This window comes from Papilio xuthus, unplaced genomic scaffold (assembly GCF_000836235.2).
Source record: "Papilio xuthus unplaced genomic scaffold, Pxut_1.1 DF829758.1, whole genome shotgun sequence".
Classification (NCBI taxonomy): Eukaryota; Metazoa; Arthropoda; class Insecta; order Lepidoptera; family Papilionidae; genus Papilio; species Papilio xuthus.
In genome coordinates, this window is record NW_013528891.1 from 1,094,820 (window position 1) to 1,110,556 (window position 15,737).

The 15,737-nt window shown below is 33.4% G+C and overlaps 2 protein-coding genes across 2 annotated transcripts; one reads left to right on the top strand and one right to left on the bottom strand.

The window, feature by feature from the left end:
* Positions 1–393: 393 nt before the first annotated feature.
* On the bottom strand, positions 394–11,414 carry par-6 (partitioning defective protein 6). The gene is made up of 7 exons (XM_013315270.1): positions 11,202–11,414; positions 7,533–7,758; positions 3,566–3,693; positions 2,829–2,926; positions 2,248–2,416; positions 1,711–1,844; positions 394–1,392 (listed from the first exon to the last, which is right to left on the bottom strand). Exons 1-7 carry the CDS (start codon positions 11,259–11,261, stop codon positions 1,269–1,271), a joined length of 939 nt encoding a protein of 312 aa, XP_013170724.1. The 5' UTR covers positions 11,262–11,414; the 3' UTR covers positions 394–1,268.
* Positions 11,415–11,776: 362 nt separating this feature from the next.
* Positions 11,777–12,423, top strand: LOC106124784 (coiled-coil-helix-coiled-coil-helix domain-containing protein 7). Its single transcript, XM_013321791.1, has 3 exons — positions 11,777–11,911; positions 11,993–12,091; positions 12,246–12,423. The coding sequence occupies exons 1-3, from the start codon at positions 11,861–11,863 to the stop codon at positions 12,351–12,353; spliced, it is 258 nt and encodes an 85-aa protein (XP_013177245.1). The 5' UTR covers positions 11,777–11,860; the 3' UTR covers positions 12,354–12,423.
* The last annotated feature ends 3,314 nt before the right edge of the window (positions 12,424–15,737 follow it).

The window sequence follows — 15,737 nt, forward strand, 5'->3', positions numbered from 1 at the left end:
AGTATTTTTTTCAATATCTTTCGATATTAATTTAGAGTTTATTTTAAAATTACCTAATCTATTTGAAGATTATATTTATATAGCTAGGCCATAGACAACCACGCCGGCCAAGTGCGGGTTGACTTCACACATATCTTTGATCTTCTCATATCTGTGCAGCATCACAATGTTTTCCTTCACCGTAAGAACGTCGGATAAATGTACATATGTAAATGGAAAATCGAAAAACACATTGGTACATGGCGAGATTCGAACCCAGGACCTGCAGATTGCAAGTCAAGTGCTTAACCACTGAGCCACCGACGCTCCGACGCTTACTTTAGTTAAAGTTACAAAATTATATTTTATGACCCCTAAGATTTTAAACTATAGAAAATTTATGAATTGTATAATTTAAAAAAAATGTGAATTAACTTTAAAATGTTCTAAGAAATAATTGCTTTTATTATTGCTAACTTATGATCGATATTGTGACGTAACGATATATACTATTTTGACACGTATCTATATGTAATTAAAGCGTATAATCGTCTATCAACACGCCAATTATAAATGGAATGGTCACTGCACTGCACTAAGGAATGTCTTGCGATTTTGTGACCAATTGCTAAGAGATTATGGTTTAAAATCACTTGATTTAAAATCACACCGCATCGTAGTAACTATGGAGGACCTTTCTTTATGCGATTTTAGGCTTTATTGCTTGTGAATTTTGGTTTAAAATCGCTTGATTTAAAACCACACCGCAGCGTAGTACTATGGAATGCCTGCATGCGATTTTGGTCTTAATTGTTTAGACTATTTTGGTTTAAAATCGCTTTCTTTTTAGTTTTATGTCTTTCTGTGATTCTAAGTCTTATTGTTTATACTTGTTGGTTTAAAATCGCTTGCATTGAGCTTTCTTTATGCGATTTTAGGCTTTATGCCTTTGACTTTTGGGTTAAAATAGTTTTTTTACTAAAATTACACCCCATCGTAGTTCTATGGAATGCCTTCATTCGATTTTGGTCTTAATTGTCTAGAAATTTTAGTTTATAATCGCTTGTGTTCTAAGAATCACTGCTGCGTAAGTATTGTCTTTATACAATTTGGTTATATTGGTCTAAAATCATCTTCCTTTGATTTTAGACCTTATTGCTTTGATTTTATAGTATAAAATTGCTTGCATTTTTCTGTAGTAATGTCTTTATGATTTTAAACCTTATTCCTTAGTTGTTTTGGTCTAAAATCGCTTGTATCCTCGCGCGTCGATACCTATCAAGTATATACTAAAGGTGCAGAACTTGGCCGTCGTCTTTAACGGGGATATGAAATGCGGAAGGTTCAGTGTTCTGGTCCTCCAAGGTCACAGCGGTCAGGTCCACTATCTCATCCTGTTCATCTTGATCGAATCTGGAATAATAATAAAAAAATGTTTTTAATTATTTGTCATTTTTTTAAAGGATTCAAAAGTTTCAAATTTTTTATCTACGATAATTCTTTAGATTTATAAAATAGCAACACTTAAAATATTGAACTCCATCAAACGTAATTTGGTACAGTTATGTCAAAAGTCATGTAAAAAAAATATATTTGACAGAAATTCAACAAATGTCAAAAAGCGTCAAAAAACCAGTTTGACAAAGTTTGATCGTTTATTTAGTTATATTTGATTTAATGTTGTTAGTATTGTGTTGTACGCGTGTACGACGCGGTAATGTACCACCGTACCTGTCATCATCAGGTTCGCTGGATGGCTGGGAGTGGCGGGACACTGTCTCGGGTGGAGGTGGACCGGCGCGCTGGTTTGCTGGACGGACTGTTATTATCAGGTTTGAAGAGTTAGCCACCATCATATCTGTCACCTGAAAAGAAATATTTATATAGAAAAATAATCATACTTCGTACGTATGTATTTGCGTTGCTTATAACGAAAAAGTAATTTTGAAAATGTTGTCTGTCTGTCTGTAGGCAAAACCTCGTTTGTTCCGAGTAATCTCGAGAACAGCTGGACCGATTTTGACGGGTTTTGAGAGAAAGATTACTTAGTTTTTCTTTTTTGACGCTGACAAAGTCGCGGGCGACCTTTAGTATTCGATAAAAACTTTAAAAACAAAAGTGTAATTTAAAAACAGCTTTACCACCGAAACAATAAAGAAACAATTTCGACTAGAAGTTGACAGATTTCCCATTTTTTGTCTAACATAGAAAAAGTCCTTTTCCACTAAACGACAGATTCAAGCTAGTTGAAAAAGGGGTGTAACTAACCTGATCCAATGTCTTGTTAGAGACATCGATTCCGTTAACTTCTAGCACCTCGTCGTTGACGCCCAGCAGTCCGGTTGACTCCGCGAGTCCGCCGGGCACTAGCCGCGATATGAAGATGCCGGGGGAGCGCTCCACACCGTTCGGTGTTACACGCACTGATGTACCGTCTCTGTTATGTACAACACAATTAAATTGACGAATCATATTATTAATATAACTAGCTGTCGCCCGCGACTACGTCCGCGTGGGATTAAAAATAAATGTTGGCCGATTCTCATACCTACTCAATATGCTCTCAAAATTTCATGAAAATCGGTCAAGCCGTTTCGAAGAAATATGGGAACGAAAATTGTGACAGGAGAATTTTATATAAAAGATTATATTTCGCTAGTATATAGTAGTTGTATATAGTGTTGATAGATGGATGGATGTTTGTTTGACGGATCTCGATGAAATCTGGCACAGATGTAGAACATAGTCTGAAAGAACACATTGGCTACTTATTAGTTTTTTTATAATATTTCCTCGTCGACAGAGTCACGGGCGATAGCTAGTATTTACAAATAAAACAATAAGAATACCTTATAAAAAATCCCAAGGGTCTGTCAGAGCCGTGTTTAAGGAGTTTCACTCTTCTACATGTCTCTGGTACAATGTCTACATCTATGATTGCTGATACCTGGAAGGAAAAAAATGATTACTATCTTACTAATACATATTATAAATGGATGGACGGATGAATTTTTTTTCAGAGGGGAATGCTTTATGCATACTCCGCGCCCCGGGGGGGACGCGGTAGTTATGTGGGATTCTCCTCCATTGCGGAGGCATACCCACTAAACCCCTCTGTTCCTCCAACGCATCGGGACGGGACCACGGGCACGCTTTCGCTCTCGTCCGCGGCCCCGTCTGCGCCAGCTGCCGAGGCAGCTCCCTCTCGGGGATAGAAGGTATCTGCAGAACTGCTGCATGGATCTCGTTGAAAACGGAGAAACCTCACGGACGGTGTCGCGGGCGACAGGTAGTAAATAGATTATTTTTTATTAAAAATAGGTTAATGCACTTCTTCTCATCCATTCTCGCAATTTATTTAAATAGTACAAAATTTTCGCCTCACTTAATCTTATTAAACTTGTAAATGCGAATATTTGAATATAAGGATGGATAGGTGTTTGAAAAAAGGTTTCTTCTGACCGGATCAACAGATCTTCCTGACATTTGAAGCCTAGAAAAACACATGGCTACTAAATTAAGTTTTTTTTTAAATTCCACGAGTGAATTGCTGGCCACAGTTAGTAATAATGGATTTCTTTGTTACCATTCTAAAATCGTGTGGATTAGATATAGCCAGTCCTTTATTCTTCGCTGGAGTACCGCTCAGGATGGACGAGATTATGTTCCTAGGCCGCATTGTACCATAGCCATTGAGTTCTTCAAGACTGTCACCTGAAAAGAAAAAAAGAATTAAGTTAAGTCCTAAAATTTGTACTTTTTATTTATGGTAACATGACCCTAAACAGTGATGTAAGGTCTAAAACTCGTCATAGCAACATAATTAAGCAATAAGTCATTATGCTTTGGTGGGTCGGAAATTAATTTCTTTGACAACGATTCGAAAAAAAAACTGAATCATCAGCTCACTGAAGTCCACACTGAGTGGCTCGGAGCCTACCCAAGTTAGCAACTAGGCCAGAGTGAACCATGCTGGCCAGTGCGGTTTGATTTCACACATATCTTTGAATTTCTTCTCAGATATGTGCAGGTTGCATCACAATGTTTTCCTTCACAGAAAGAACGTGCGATAAATATACATATGTAAATTGAAAAACACATTGGTACATAGCGGGATTCGAACTCAGGACCTGTAAATTACAAGTCAAGTGCCTAACCCCTGAGCCACGGACACTCTAGTATTATATGTTATTTTATTTTTTGTTGCCAGAAAAAAGTCTAGAAAAAGTCCTTGACCATTGTGAAGTAAAGTATCTACTATTCCAATGTCCAACAAAGAACGGAAGTCAATAGTTAAGGCAATTTAACAAATACTTTGACCTCGTTAACTAAGCAATTAGTTTAACTATTCAATTGAGTCAAAGTATAGTTTTAACAAGAAAATGTTTTTCTCACGTCAAGAAAAAATGTGGCTTTGAGAAAAAAAGGTTACATCTCTTATGAAACCTCATAACTGAAGTAACATTTTTCATCAATATAAGTCTGTAAAAAGCATTATAAGGCTGACTAAATAATCATCTATCTACTCATGAAGTGTAAGTCTCAATAATTTCATCATCAGCTCACTATACGTCCCCACCGAGGGGCTCGGAGCCTATCCTAATTAAGGTTGATTATGTCATAGTCAACCACTCTGGCCAAGTGCGGGTTGACTTCACATATATCTTTGAATGTCTTCTCAGATATGTGCAGGTTGCATCACGATGTTTTCCTTCACCGTAAAAACGTCGGATAAATGTACATATGTAAATCGGAAATCTAAAAACACACTGGTACATCACGGGATTCGAACTCAGGACCTGCAGATAGTAAGTCAAGTGCTTGACCCCTGATCCACCGACGACCTACGACGCAATAATTTAATAAAAAAAAAATTAAAAAGTTCCTTCTTGACAACAAGCGTACCCTCTATACAAACAAGGTCAATTTTTTTACCCACTGCTGGGCAAAAAGGCAAACTCTTTAATATGTTAGGAACCAATACTGTTACATTTACCTTTTTTGTAATAGTCCATAGAATAATGTCAAGTAATATATATGACCATGAAGACAGTCGACCATAAATGGGTATTTACCCTGACCACCTTGATATATACCAGATGTTTATATTTGTCATAGATTATACATAAATCTTATTACGGTGAGTTTCTAAGACAAAAATATCTGTATAAAATAGTCATCCCTATTTTTTTTCAGAGGGGAATGCTTTATGCATACTCCGCGCCCCAGGGGGGGGGGACGCGGTAGTTATGTGGGATTCTCCTCCATAGCGGAGGCATACCCACTAAACCCCTCTGTTCCTCCAACGCATCAGGACGGGACCACGGGCACGCTGTCCCTCTCGTCCGCAGCCCAAAAAAAATAGTCATCCCTGTCATGGTCGTAATCTTTGACAAAACAAATATAACGATATCTTACTAATATTATAAATGCAAATGTTTAAATGGATGTTTATTAGAAGGTATCTCGATGATGAAAAAAAAACTTAATAGCCTTTGATTCTTCCAGACTATGTTCTACATCCATGCTAAATTTGGAGATACGTTAAGCCGTTCTGGAGATACCTTCTAATAAACATCCTTCTAAACATTCGCATTTATAATATTAGTAAGATAAGAAGAAAGATTTAATTCAAACGCTTGTACTAAAAATAACGCGAGCTCTTCAGAGATTCAACACTAGGGTACTTTTATTAAGGTCAAGCATATGGGTCAAGAAATCTCACATATTTTTTTTCTCTTCATAACATTTTCCCTAGCTCTTAACGCTTTAATAGGTAAAATAATCGACAAATTAGATTTTTATACTGTATTTCATGTTCATATGACTGGATATAAAGAATTAGTGTGTAGTCACCTTTATTCCATGCATTTCAAATATCATAGAAATTCTATACAGATGACGTCACATCATAAGCCTACACCTGCGTGAAATCTGAACAAAGAGCGTACCATTGAGGGCAACCTTCCTAATACAGCTGGAGTTACCTAGACTCTATTTCCACTAAGCAATTAGTCGCACGAAAAGACGGAAATACTCGAAATTTGCTTGCAATTGCTTATGTTTATGGGCAACGGTCACTTCGCTATTTCAGCGATTTAAGGTGGCCGCTCTTTAGTTTGCCACCTTATTATAAAAAAAAAGTAGCTTACGGCTGGTCGCTGATGGAAATGGGTTCTAATCTAGACATTCTGTATAAACGTTTAATCGATCAATTTAATTGAAATTTTACTAGATGTCGCTCGCGACTCCGTCTGCGCGGAATTAAAATCTGGAGATACCTTTAAACAAACATCCATCCAAAACATTCGCATTTATAATATTAGTAAGATTTTTGTGGATCGCGTCGTCAAGCCACTTGTCAAAATATTAACGCCTCTATCCCGGACGGATGTAGTCAGTGAATTCAAATTATCATATCTTTTACTTAATAAAACCGTGTTTTTTATATTCGTAAGATTTCCAATGCTGTCTGAAACATGTTGCCATCTCTTTAATTCTTTCTCCAAAAAGCGAGATAACATTATGTTTTTGTTTGAGTACATTGACAGTGGAAACACGGTCACATGCACCGGTCCGTCATAGTCCGCTAACTACGAGTTAAAATTAACTGTACGTATCCACTGTGAATGTGCTTTATTATAATTAAAAAGTTTTTATCTGCACAATTACTACTAGATTGAAATGGTTGGCAATTATTATCGCGAATGTATATTACGTACAATTTCAATCCAGTTTCTTTCGTATTTAAATTAAGCTATATTTATAAAAAAAAGTTAAAAAAATAATACATATCACAACCATTGTATAAAAAACAATAGACAAACAAAAAAAGTTTGCTATTGACAGCCAGCAAACCAGCCAGTATCCAATGCTTTAAAAAAAAAATCACTACGTAAAAACATTTTACTATTGGCTTATATCAAGACCATACAAGGCAACGTAAGCCTTATGTCATAACAATGACATATAATTGAATATGGGATGTCTCGTATTCTATGCTAATTCGCCTCGTTATGGATGACGAGCGTAAATAAAAAAAAAGACAGGACATCAGTTACTATTTGTAGTCAAAGAAACTCAGGGCAATTGGCGGTTTTCCACTTACAAAAAAATTGCCTTGTACCTTGCAATGAGACGAATTCTACACTTCTTACTAATATTATAAATGTGTATGTTTAGATGGATGGATGTTTGTTTGAAGGTATCTCCAGAACTGCTGAACGGATCTCGATGAAGTTTGGCACACATATAGAACACTTGCGGGGTTTTGGGGCGACAGCTTGTAAATTATATATGTAAAGTTAAAAGTTACGTATATAAGCAATAAGTTGCACAGACGACGTGATAATAATTACGTAATTAGTAGTATACCAATGATTGACATTTTTCTTACAACACAAATAAAATCTGAGTCCTATTCAATCAATCAAAATCAAAGTCAATGCTTATGAAACACGAAAAACTATACCTTTGAAATTCGAACACCGTCAATTTTCCCGATAGTACATCACAAAAATAAAGAACGTTATCCTTCCCTTAGTATTACATACCTTTCCTCTGTATAATGACCCTGAGGAGCGGCCTCGCAGTAAGCAGCGCTCTGGCCAGGTTATCATCATTGTTGATCGGCAACAGATCACCATCTCTAGGATCCGTGTAGGAGATGAGAAAGGCAACATCATGTAGACGATGCAACTTCTCTATCAGGCCTTTGAAGTCCTCATATTTCAACTTCTCCGTACGACTCAGAGCGAAGCGACGGAACTCCGCATCGAACTGTGGATACAAAGGGGAGGAAATTATAAAGATGACTTTCTGTGGGTTACTGATACTAAAATTCCCGTTTAAAACATATCTCTGTTTTGTCAGAGATGACTCAGAAACCAACGGTTATTAGATTATTTTCAATCGTAGTTGTAATGTTTTAAAACTTGCTTTTCAAATTATAAAAGCAAAAAAAAAACAATGTCATAGAAAATTTTGGCAGAAAATTTGCGAACCTTTGTCCTACATTATAAAAACGTACAACAATAATAAAGAAAACAAAAATCAGTTCCAAGGTCATTTATTTTTTTATTCCTCCGCAGAATGTCATTTAGTCAATTATTATTTTTAAGGTTAACTAATTCTTGTCTTAGATCTTTGATTAAAAACATAAAAGTGTGTAATATAAATTCACTAACTAGTATTCACTGAAACTCGGAATTATTAAAACGTTTGATCGTAATTTATCTTATCACTATTAGCTTACGAGATAATGTATTAGATCTTGAGTTAAACCAAATCAAATAGAACGTTAACCGTAGATTATAAACCAAAAACAGCACTTAAAAAATCAGTAAAAAACAAAAGAATTCTCTGCCGAAACACTTATATTATAACAAACTATTTTCTCTTGTTTTTCGAAGTTAAGGACATGTTTTTTAACCAACTCATTTTTACATCTATTTATTCACTACAACTGTTACTGTGATAAAAAAACGTCGTTTCTCTTAAAAAAAAAAGCATAAAAAATAAATTCTTTAACATTTCAATTATAAAATAATATTGATTCTTTAAAATAAATAACTAATTGAAAAAAAATGTATCCGAAGCCAAGTTTTCAATATTCTTAAAACAATAACTCAATATAAATAAAACAAATATAACAAACAATAAAGGGCCATTCAAACGAACGCAAAACTTTCAAGAATACGTCTTACGTCAGAGTACAAAAACAATTGCAAGAATTGTGATAATGTTCACAAAAGTGTATATAATTTTAATGAGATGAATTCGAACTTAATTAAAGTTCTTTGTGTGAAATTAGACGCCGAAAATCATGTGTGTTACGTGAGAAATGTCATTACACTAATCAACATCAGCTCACTATACACCCCCACTGAGTGGAACGGAGCCTACCAAAAGTCAGTGTCCAGACCATAGTCAACCATGTTGGCACAGTGCAGACTTCACATATATCTTAGAATTTCATCACAGATACGGCTGCATGGACCTTACTGAAATTTGGCATAGCATGTTAGTCTGGTAGAACACATATGCTACTAACAATTTTTTTTAATTCCCCGCAGATAATGGTTGACAGCTAGTTAAGTGATAATTTGACCAAGTAAATTAATTCATTTTAAAAACTATCGTTTTTAAATGAATCACTAAAACCACAACTATGTTAACACAAAAAATGTGGTATAACATACTATTGTTCTAACTTAGGACAAAGACCTTTTTCATTATATTAAAGATTTTTTTTACACTACAAATGTACTTTGACTATGCACTACACAATTACAATAATCAATGTCAATATTGAGATGTAAACTTGACCCGATCAAATTACGAATAGTTACGAAAAATTAAACATTAGGTTGCAACCTGCGGCTACAAACTCAAAGGTGTGCATAGTCAACTAATCTGTACTAGCCCATCATAGTCACCCCTAAAATAAGGTATGCTTGAGCCCTTCGGTATCCCATATATGTGAATTTGTAAGAAGTTCCAGTGTGATTGTAAATTACTGAACATACTTTTATGAGTTATGTCATTTTTTTTATATCATAGCTGAAATAGCGACGTAAACGTTGCCCATAGACATACTCAATTGCATATACGTTGCTTACCTTCAATCACTGGAGGAGACGATGCACAGAAAAGAAATATTTTCCCTTTCCATGCATCCCCTCATCCGGAAAGTCCACTTCCACTTCCCATCCTTTCCTTATAAGAAAAAGGGTGGGAAGGGAATGAGGACTAAACTAGGCCTCTGGGACGCACCCTCCTCAGATAAAACGCGGAATTGCTTCCACTTGACGCCAGTCTTCTGTGTGGTTGTAGTATTTCACCGGGCGAGCCAGGCCAAATTGTTCAAAGATGTTAAAGCGGGCTCTACCACTGTTGAATTTGTATTCTATTTCATTATTGTTCCCTGAGTTATATAATTAGTTAAATCTTTATGCTTTTTAATTACCAAAAAGTTATTTAACATCTTCCCACTTTCTAACAGCAGTATTTGTATCCATAGATTAGTATTATCATTTTATTACAATGTTAGTATTTGTATCCATAGATTAGTATTATCATTTTATTACAATGTTATTATTTTGTTTTTTATTACATTGCCATTGTTATATTGTTTATTGTATTCAGTATTACATTTAGGTGTTGTATCATTGTATTGTCACATACAGTTTAAACATAACATTAAGATAGATAACAAAGTTCTAGAGTAATAGTATATATCAAAAAAGGAGTAGTCAGCAGTGGAATTATACATTAATATAGGACAACTCATGTTTCGGATGAAAGAAAATTGTACATAGCTATCAAAGTGTTAGATGGATTGTATGAAAGTGGATATGCGTAAGACAGGAGTGAATACACAGTAAAATCTTGTAAGGGACTGTATGAATCATTATCAGTGTGGTCATTAAAAGGTTAGAAACCCATGAATGAATGATTCACTATTTACATCAAAATGATTCAGGAGTTACTAGTAGGTCAAGGCATTAATTCATCAAAATATATAATTAATATGCATCATCTCTTATCTCTTTCTTACTCATATCATAAATGCGAAAGATTGAATAGATGGATTTTTGTTATAATGTAATTCTACTGCTGAACCAATTTGGACAAAAATTGGAACAGATAAGTTACTACTCGGAACAGAGCATAGATAAGTAATTAAGTTGTTTTAATATCACACAAACCCAGTTAAAGGCAACACCTAATATTAACATAAAATGGTAGTTGAAAGCTTAATTTCTACTTACATATTTTATACCTGTACACAACTACTGAATAGTCTGCAATGAATTTGTGATGGGCAAGTAACAAGTAAATATTAAACTATTTGTTAATTAAAAAAGTAAGAAACTCATCTGACTGTACTCTCTCACACTCCAGAAAATGTAACCTGAGTAAGTCAGTTAAAGAGACCTTCTTGTCTACATATGTTGGTTAATTGTAGAAAACTTGTTCTTTAACACATTAGTAGATAATTTTATTTGTATCTATGAGACATATTTCCATAAGAAAGACTAAGAATTCAAGATCTAGGTTTAAATTACACCAAGTTAAGGTATTTGGTCAGCAACCAAACACTTTAAACGGCATTTTTTATGGTTGTGATGAATTCAGTGAGTAAAAATAAGACGTGTTCAATAAAATGCAAACTTTTCTCATAAATAGAATATATAAATTAGAAATTTAGTCCTACATACCTTAGTTTTAACTTCTACACTTTGGCTGTCAATACGAGCAGCTATTTTATTCTTCGACATCTCGAAAGCATTTAATACACTTATGCTTAATCTTAAAACTTATTTCAAAACATTTAGGCACTTAATTTGCTACAAAACATTGTAAAATATAAAAAGTTTTTTAAATAATTTAGGCTGTTCCTCACACTCGTAACTCTCGCGTCGTAATTTCAATAGATACTGTTTCGTTTACAAATATTTTACAGTATTAGTAATTATCCACCAATCATATTACAGGATAAAAGTTAATCTGCTTTTTAATAGGTTCTCTGTGTACGCCGATGAAAACGCATAATTTGACGTTCCGTGGCACAAGATTTTTGGCTGTCATCACTTTTTAGCTAAATAAAAAATCCGACCCATGTAGAGCGAAGGATTGGTAGTAAAGTAATATAAACCACTTTAATTTGTTTTACAAGTTTTAAGACGAATTTACAAAAGAATAGTTTAATAAACAACAAAAAAAAAACAAAACAGAAAAAAATGCTACGGCAAGTTCGCCAGTTCTATCATCATCAATTATGAGTATGACATTGACAATCAACATTCAACAAGTAATGTGATTGTAAAAGTATGAAAAGTTGTAAAAAAATAACAAAACAATAAAATATTACTTAAAAATGAAGTTAAATAATTTGGAGGCTGCCGCCCGGCTGAATCCATGTTTGAAGGTTATGATTAATGCCATACAAACTTCAGGATTTCGCTAATAATTTCTGTGTATTTTTCATTATATAATTTATTCAATTTAGGAGCAAAATCAATCTTACGAGTGCTTAAACAAGAATGGATACAACCAGGAAAAATGTGAAGCTTATTTCGATAACTATAACACTTGCAAAAAGTTTTGGGTAAGGACACATCAAATTAATATCTACTAATCATTACTGTAGTCACCAACCCTCACGGTGTCAGTGTGACTAAGACCTAGACCTAACCTAGGGTAGGCTATATCTTGGTACAGATGTATATGAACTGATCATTTCATTTTTTTTTCATTTTCAGAATCAAGTTTCTAAAGACAGAAGAGCAAGGGGAATAAAACCACATTTACCAGATTTGGAAGAAAGGGAAAAAGTAAAAGAAGAATATATCAAAGCTTGGGGGAATTAATACCATTGTCATTTAAAAATACACATGGACAAATAGCACTTTATAAAATTAAGTCTGTAAGCAATTGTAATAAAACTATAAATTATTAATTGCCTAATAAGCATATTGCATTTTATTCAAACTAAACCACTCATTTATGAATATTGTTGAAACTCCTATGTTTCATAAATATTTCCAGGTCTAAAAATCTACATGTAAACATATAAAGTTATTTTTAAACTAGTGTTATAATTTGATACTATTTTAATTTACTTTGCAATATGTTGGGTTATTTTTTTTGCAGACGGGGCCGCGGATGAGAGTGAAAGTGTGCCCGTGGTCCTGTCCCGATGCATTGGAGGAACAGAGGTTTAGTGGGTATGCTTCCGCTATGGAGGAGAATCCCACATAACTACCGCATGCCTCTCGGGGCGCGGAGTATACATAAAGCATTCGTCTCTGGAAAAAAAGGGTTGTTATTTTATAGTTTTTTTATGGACGATGCTGTGCAATCCTCTTTCACACCTAGAACGGTGGCCAGTGCGGTTTTCTGTGTATATAATTATTATTATTCTAAACCTTTACAAATAAATTTATTTTATACTATAAATACATTGTCTTGGTTTTAACAATAAGTGTACTGCAATATTTTCTTGCTATTAGAAGTTCGGGGGAGGACTATTCTAGCAGTGGGCATCATATGGCTGGAGGGAAAGAGACAGAGAGGTTTCTCTGTTACGGAGGTCATCTGTTGGGACTGGACAATGCTTATACATGTTTGACTGTAATAAAAAAATAAAACAAATAGATTAAATAAAATTTTATTTTGTGTTACAGTAATGTGTTCTCAAGCCAAATCATGTTTAGCGTCTTATCACTAGAGGGCTGCAATCTTAAAGGCATATAACCTACAACAATTATGTACTTTTTTATTTGCATTATGTAAAATGATTTATGACTTACAGATTAAAAATCTTTGGATATATTAAAGAATATTATTAATTGATTTACTTGATAGTTAAAAATAATATTGGTTATTAATATTGTTCATGATAACAAAAACAAGTAAAAAATAATTATAATAAGAAATAGGAGCTAATATATTCAGGCACTTCAATTTGTACCATTTTCAGTTTAAAGTAAATTAGCACTATTTGGAAATGGCGATATAAGATTTTTAGTATTAATAAACAAAAACCAAAGTATATTAACTCTTTAATAAAAGAGATTCATGCGAATGCGATGCGTCGGTGATTCAGGAGTCAAGCACTTAACTTGCAATCTGCAGGTCCTGGGTTCGAATCCCGACATGCACCAATGTGTTTATCGATTTCCGATTTACATATGAACATTTATCCGACGTTCTTACGGTGAAGGAAAACATCGTGATGCTGCACATATCTGAGAAGACATTCAAAGATATGTGTGAAGTCAACCAACCTGCACTTGGCCAGCGTGGTTGACTATGGCCTAATCACTCTTAACTTAAGGGTAGGCTCCGAGCCACTCAGTGGGCGTCGACGTATAGCGAGCTGATAATGATGCGAATGTGTTACATTTATACAGCCATTCAAATAAAAATATGAAATAAAAAAAATGTCAGCTTTTCACTATAACAAAACTTGAATCCGATGACGTCATATTTTTACAATGCCCAATACTTCATAGAGGTATTCAATTATATATTCGCGTAGTAATTTTCACATAGAAATTATTCTAAGAATTAAATATATATTAAAATTGATATAAACTTAATTTTACAAAGTTATAAGTTATACATAAATAGTGTTAGCGATGTCCTTGAGTTTGTAGTCAAAGTTCTTGTGTTGTCATCTCTTTCATACTCTTTTATAAAACAGAGATAGCAATATACTTTTTTACATGACCTTTGATAATGAATACACATAGTATGTTAATTGATCATTAAAATGTATATTTAGATCCATTGGTATTGTTAATCCAATGTAGGAATTCGTGAAGGCGTAACTGGGGAATTAACACCTAGAGAATAAAAAAAAATGCGTAAACTACTGAGAAATTCTAAGATAACTATAGAACCACGTTGGTAACTCAAAAACTACTTGTTAGTTTTTAATAAAAAAAAATTGGTATACGTAATTCTAACCATTTCTTTTGGAATAAAAAAAACATAATCGAATGTATAATCTGTACTATTATATTACTTAAAAAATAACTTAAAATACTTGTAATTAAATAAAAAAAAAACTTTTTAATACACTTATTAAAAAAAAAATTAAGAATGAAAAATCAGTTTTTAATTAGAATTAATAGTTAATTCTTTCATACCTTTGGACCTAAATACATATTTTATTACTAAATTATCTAAATAAATAGCCGTATTAAAAATATGTCGAAATACAACAAATAAAGTTTATTAAAAAGCGGTGGATAGGAATTATATAAAACTTATGATACATGATTTATATAGATTAAATAAAGTCAAAATTAAAAATATATAAATATAGGCATTATCTTTGTTGATGTCCAGTGGAAACCAACATTTAGAGGTACACGCTAAACTCTCATCATATTAATTACAAATATCGTAAAATCTTAATATAAATATTATACTTTAGTTATAATTTAACTTACCTACGTATAACGTAGTGTAGTGGTTCAGTGGTTAAGCACTTATCTGCAGGTCATGGGTTCGATTCCCACATTATGTCATTGTTTTTAGATTTACATATGTACATTTATCCGATGTTGTTACGGTGAAGGAAAACGTGATGCTGCACATATCTGAGATCAAAGATATGTGTGAAGTCAACCCGCACTGGGGCCTACTGATTTAGTGTAGGCTCCGAGCTCCTCAGTGGGTATTTATAGTGAGTTGATTTAAAATTTAATACTTTATTAATTTTTCTTATATATAAGCGTGATAAAGCATATTATATATATATTTTATTTCTAACACAACCTTGATTTTAGCGCGTACCTCTATAAAAATTATATGAGTAAAATTAAAATTATAAAAAAGGACAATGCGTGCCGTAAACACTCAAAAATATCATGTACATGGAAATTAAAAAGAAAACGGTAAAAAAAAACAAATTCATAAAAATTATTCAAGATGGCGACGATCTGTCATTTTATCTGTTAAAAATCGTGAAATTACCGTTTTTTTTTGGATTTTTTTTTAATTTCGTTACACTCATGTACAGAATTATTTGTATATAACACAACATAACATAAAGATGTACAATTTAACATTTTAATAGAGGTAAATAAGATTTCTCTAACCTCTATTTTATTTATTGTTAATTTGTACACATTGTATGTAACACCGTGAACATAAGATAAGTTGAAAAATGCTTTTTTTTAAATATGAGAAATTTACTAAGAAAAATATATTAAACCTTTTCTGGTCCTTCGAGCACAAAG

Bases quoted from the DNA above. Each gene is read 5' to 3' on its own strand.
- par-6 (XM_013315270.1), bottom strand. From the start codon at position 11,261: ATGTCGAAGAATAAAATAGCTGCTCGTATTGACAGCCAAAGTGTAGAA. The intron at 2,417-2,828 runs GTATTCTTATTG...TGTACATAACAG, and splicing joins CCCTTGGGATTTTTTATAAG to AGACGGTACATCAGTGCGTG. The intron at 1,845-2,247 runs GTTAGTTACACC...ATTTCTTTTCAG, and splicing joins CTAACAAGACATTGGATCAG to GTGACAGATATGATGGTGGC.
- LOC106124784 (XM_013321791.1), top strand. From the start codon at position 11,861: ATGAAGTTAAATAATTTGGAGGCTGCCGCCCGGCTGAATCCATGTTTG. The intron at 11,912-11,992 runs GTTATGATTAAT...TATTCAATTTAG, and splicing joins GGCTGAATCCATGTTTGAAG to GAGCAAAATCAATCTTACGA. The intron at 12,092-12,245 runs GTAAGGACACAT...TTTCATTTTCAG, and splicing joins ACACTTGCAAAAAGTTTTGG to AATCAAGTTTCTAAAGACAG.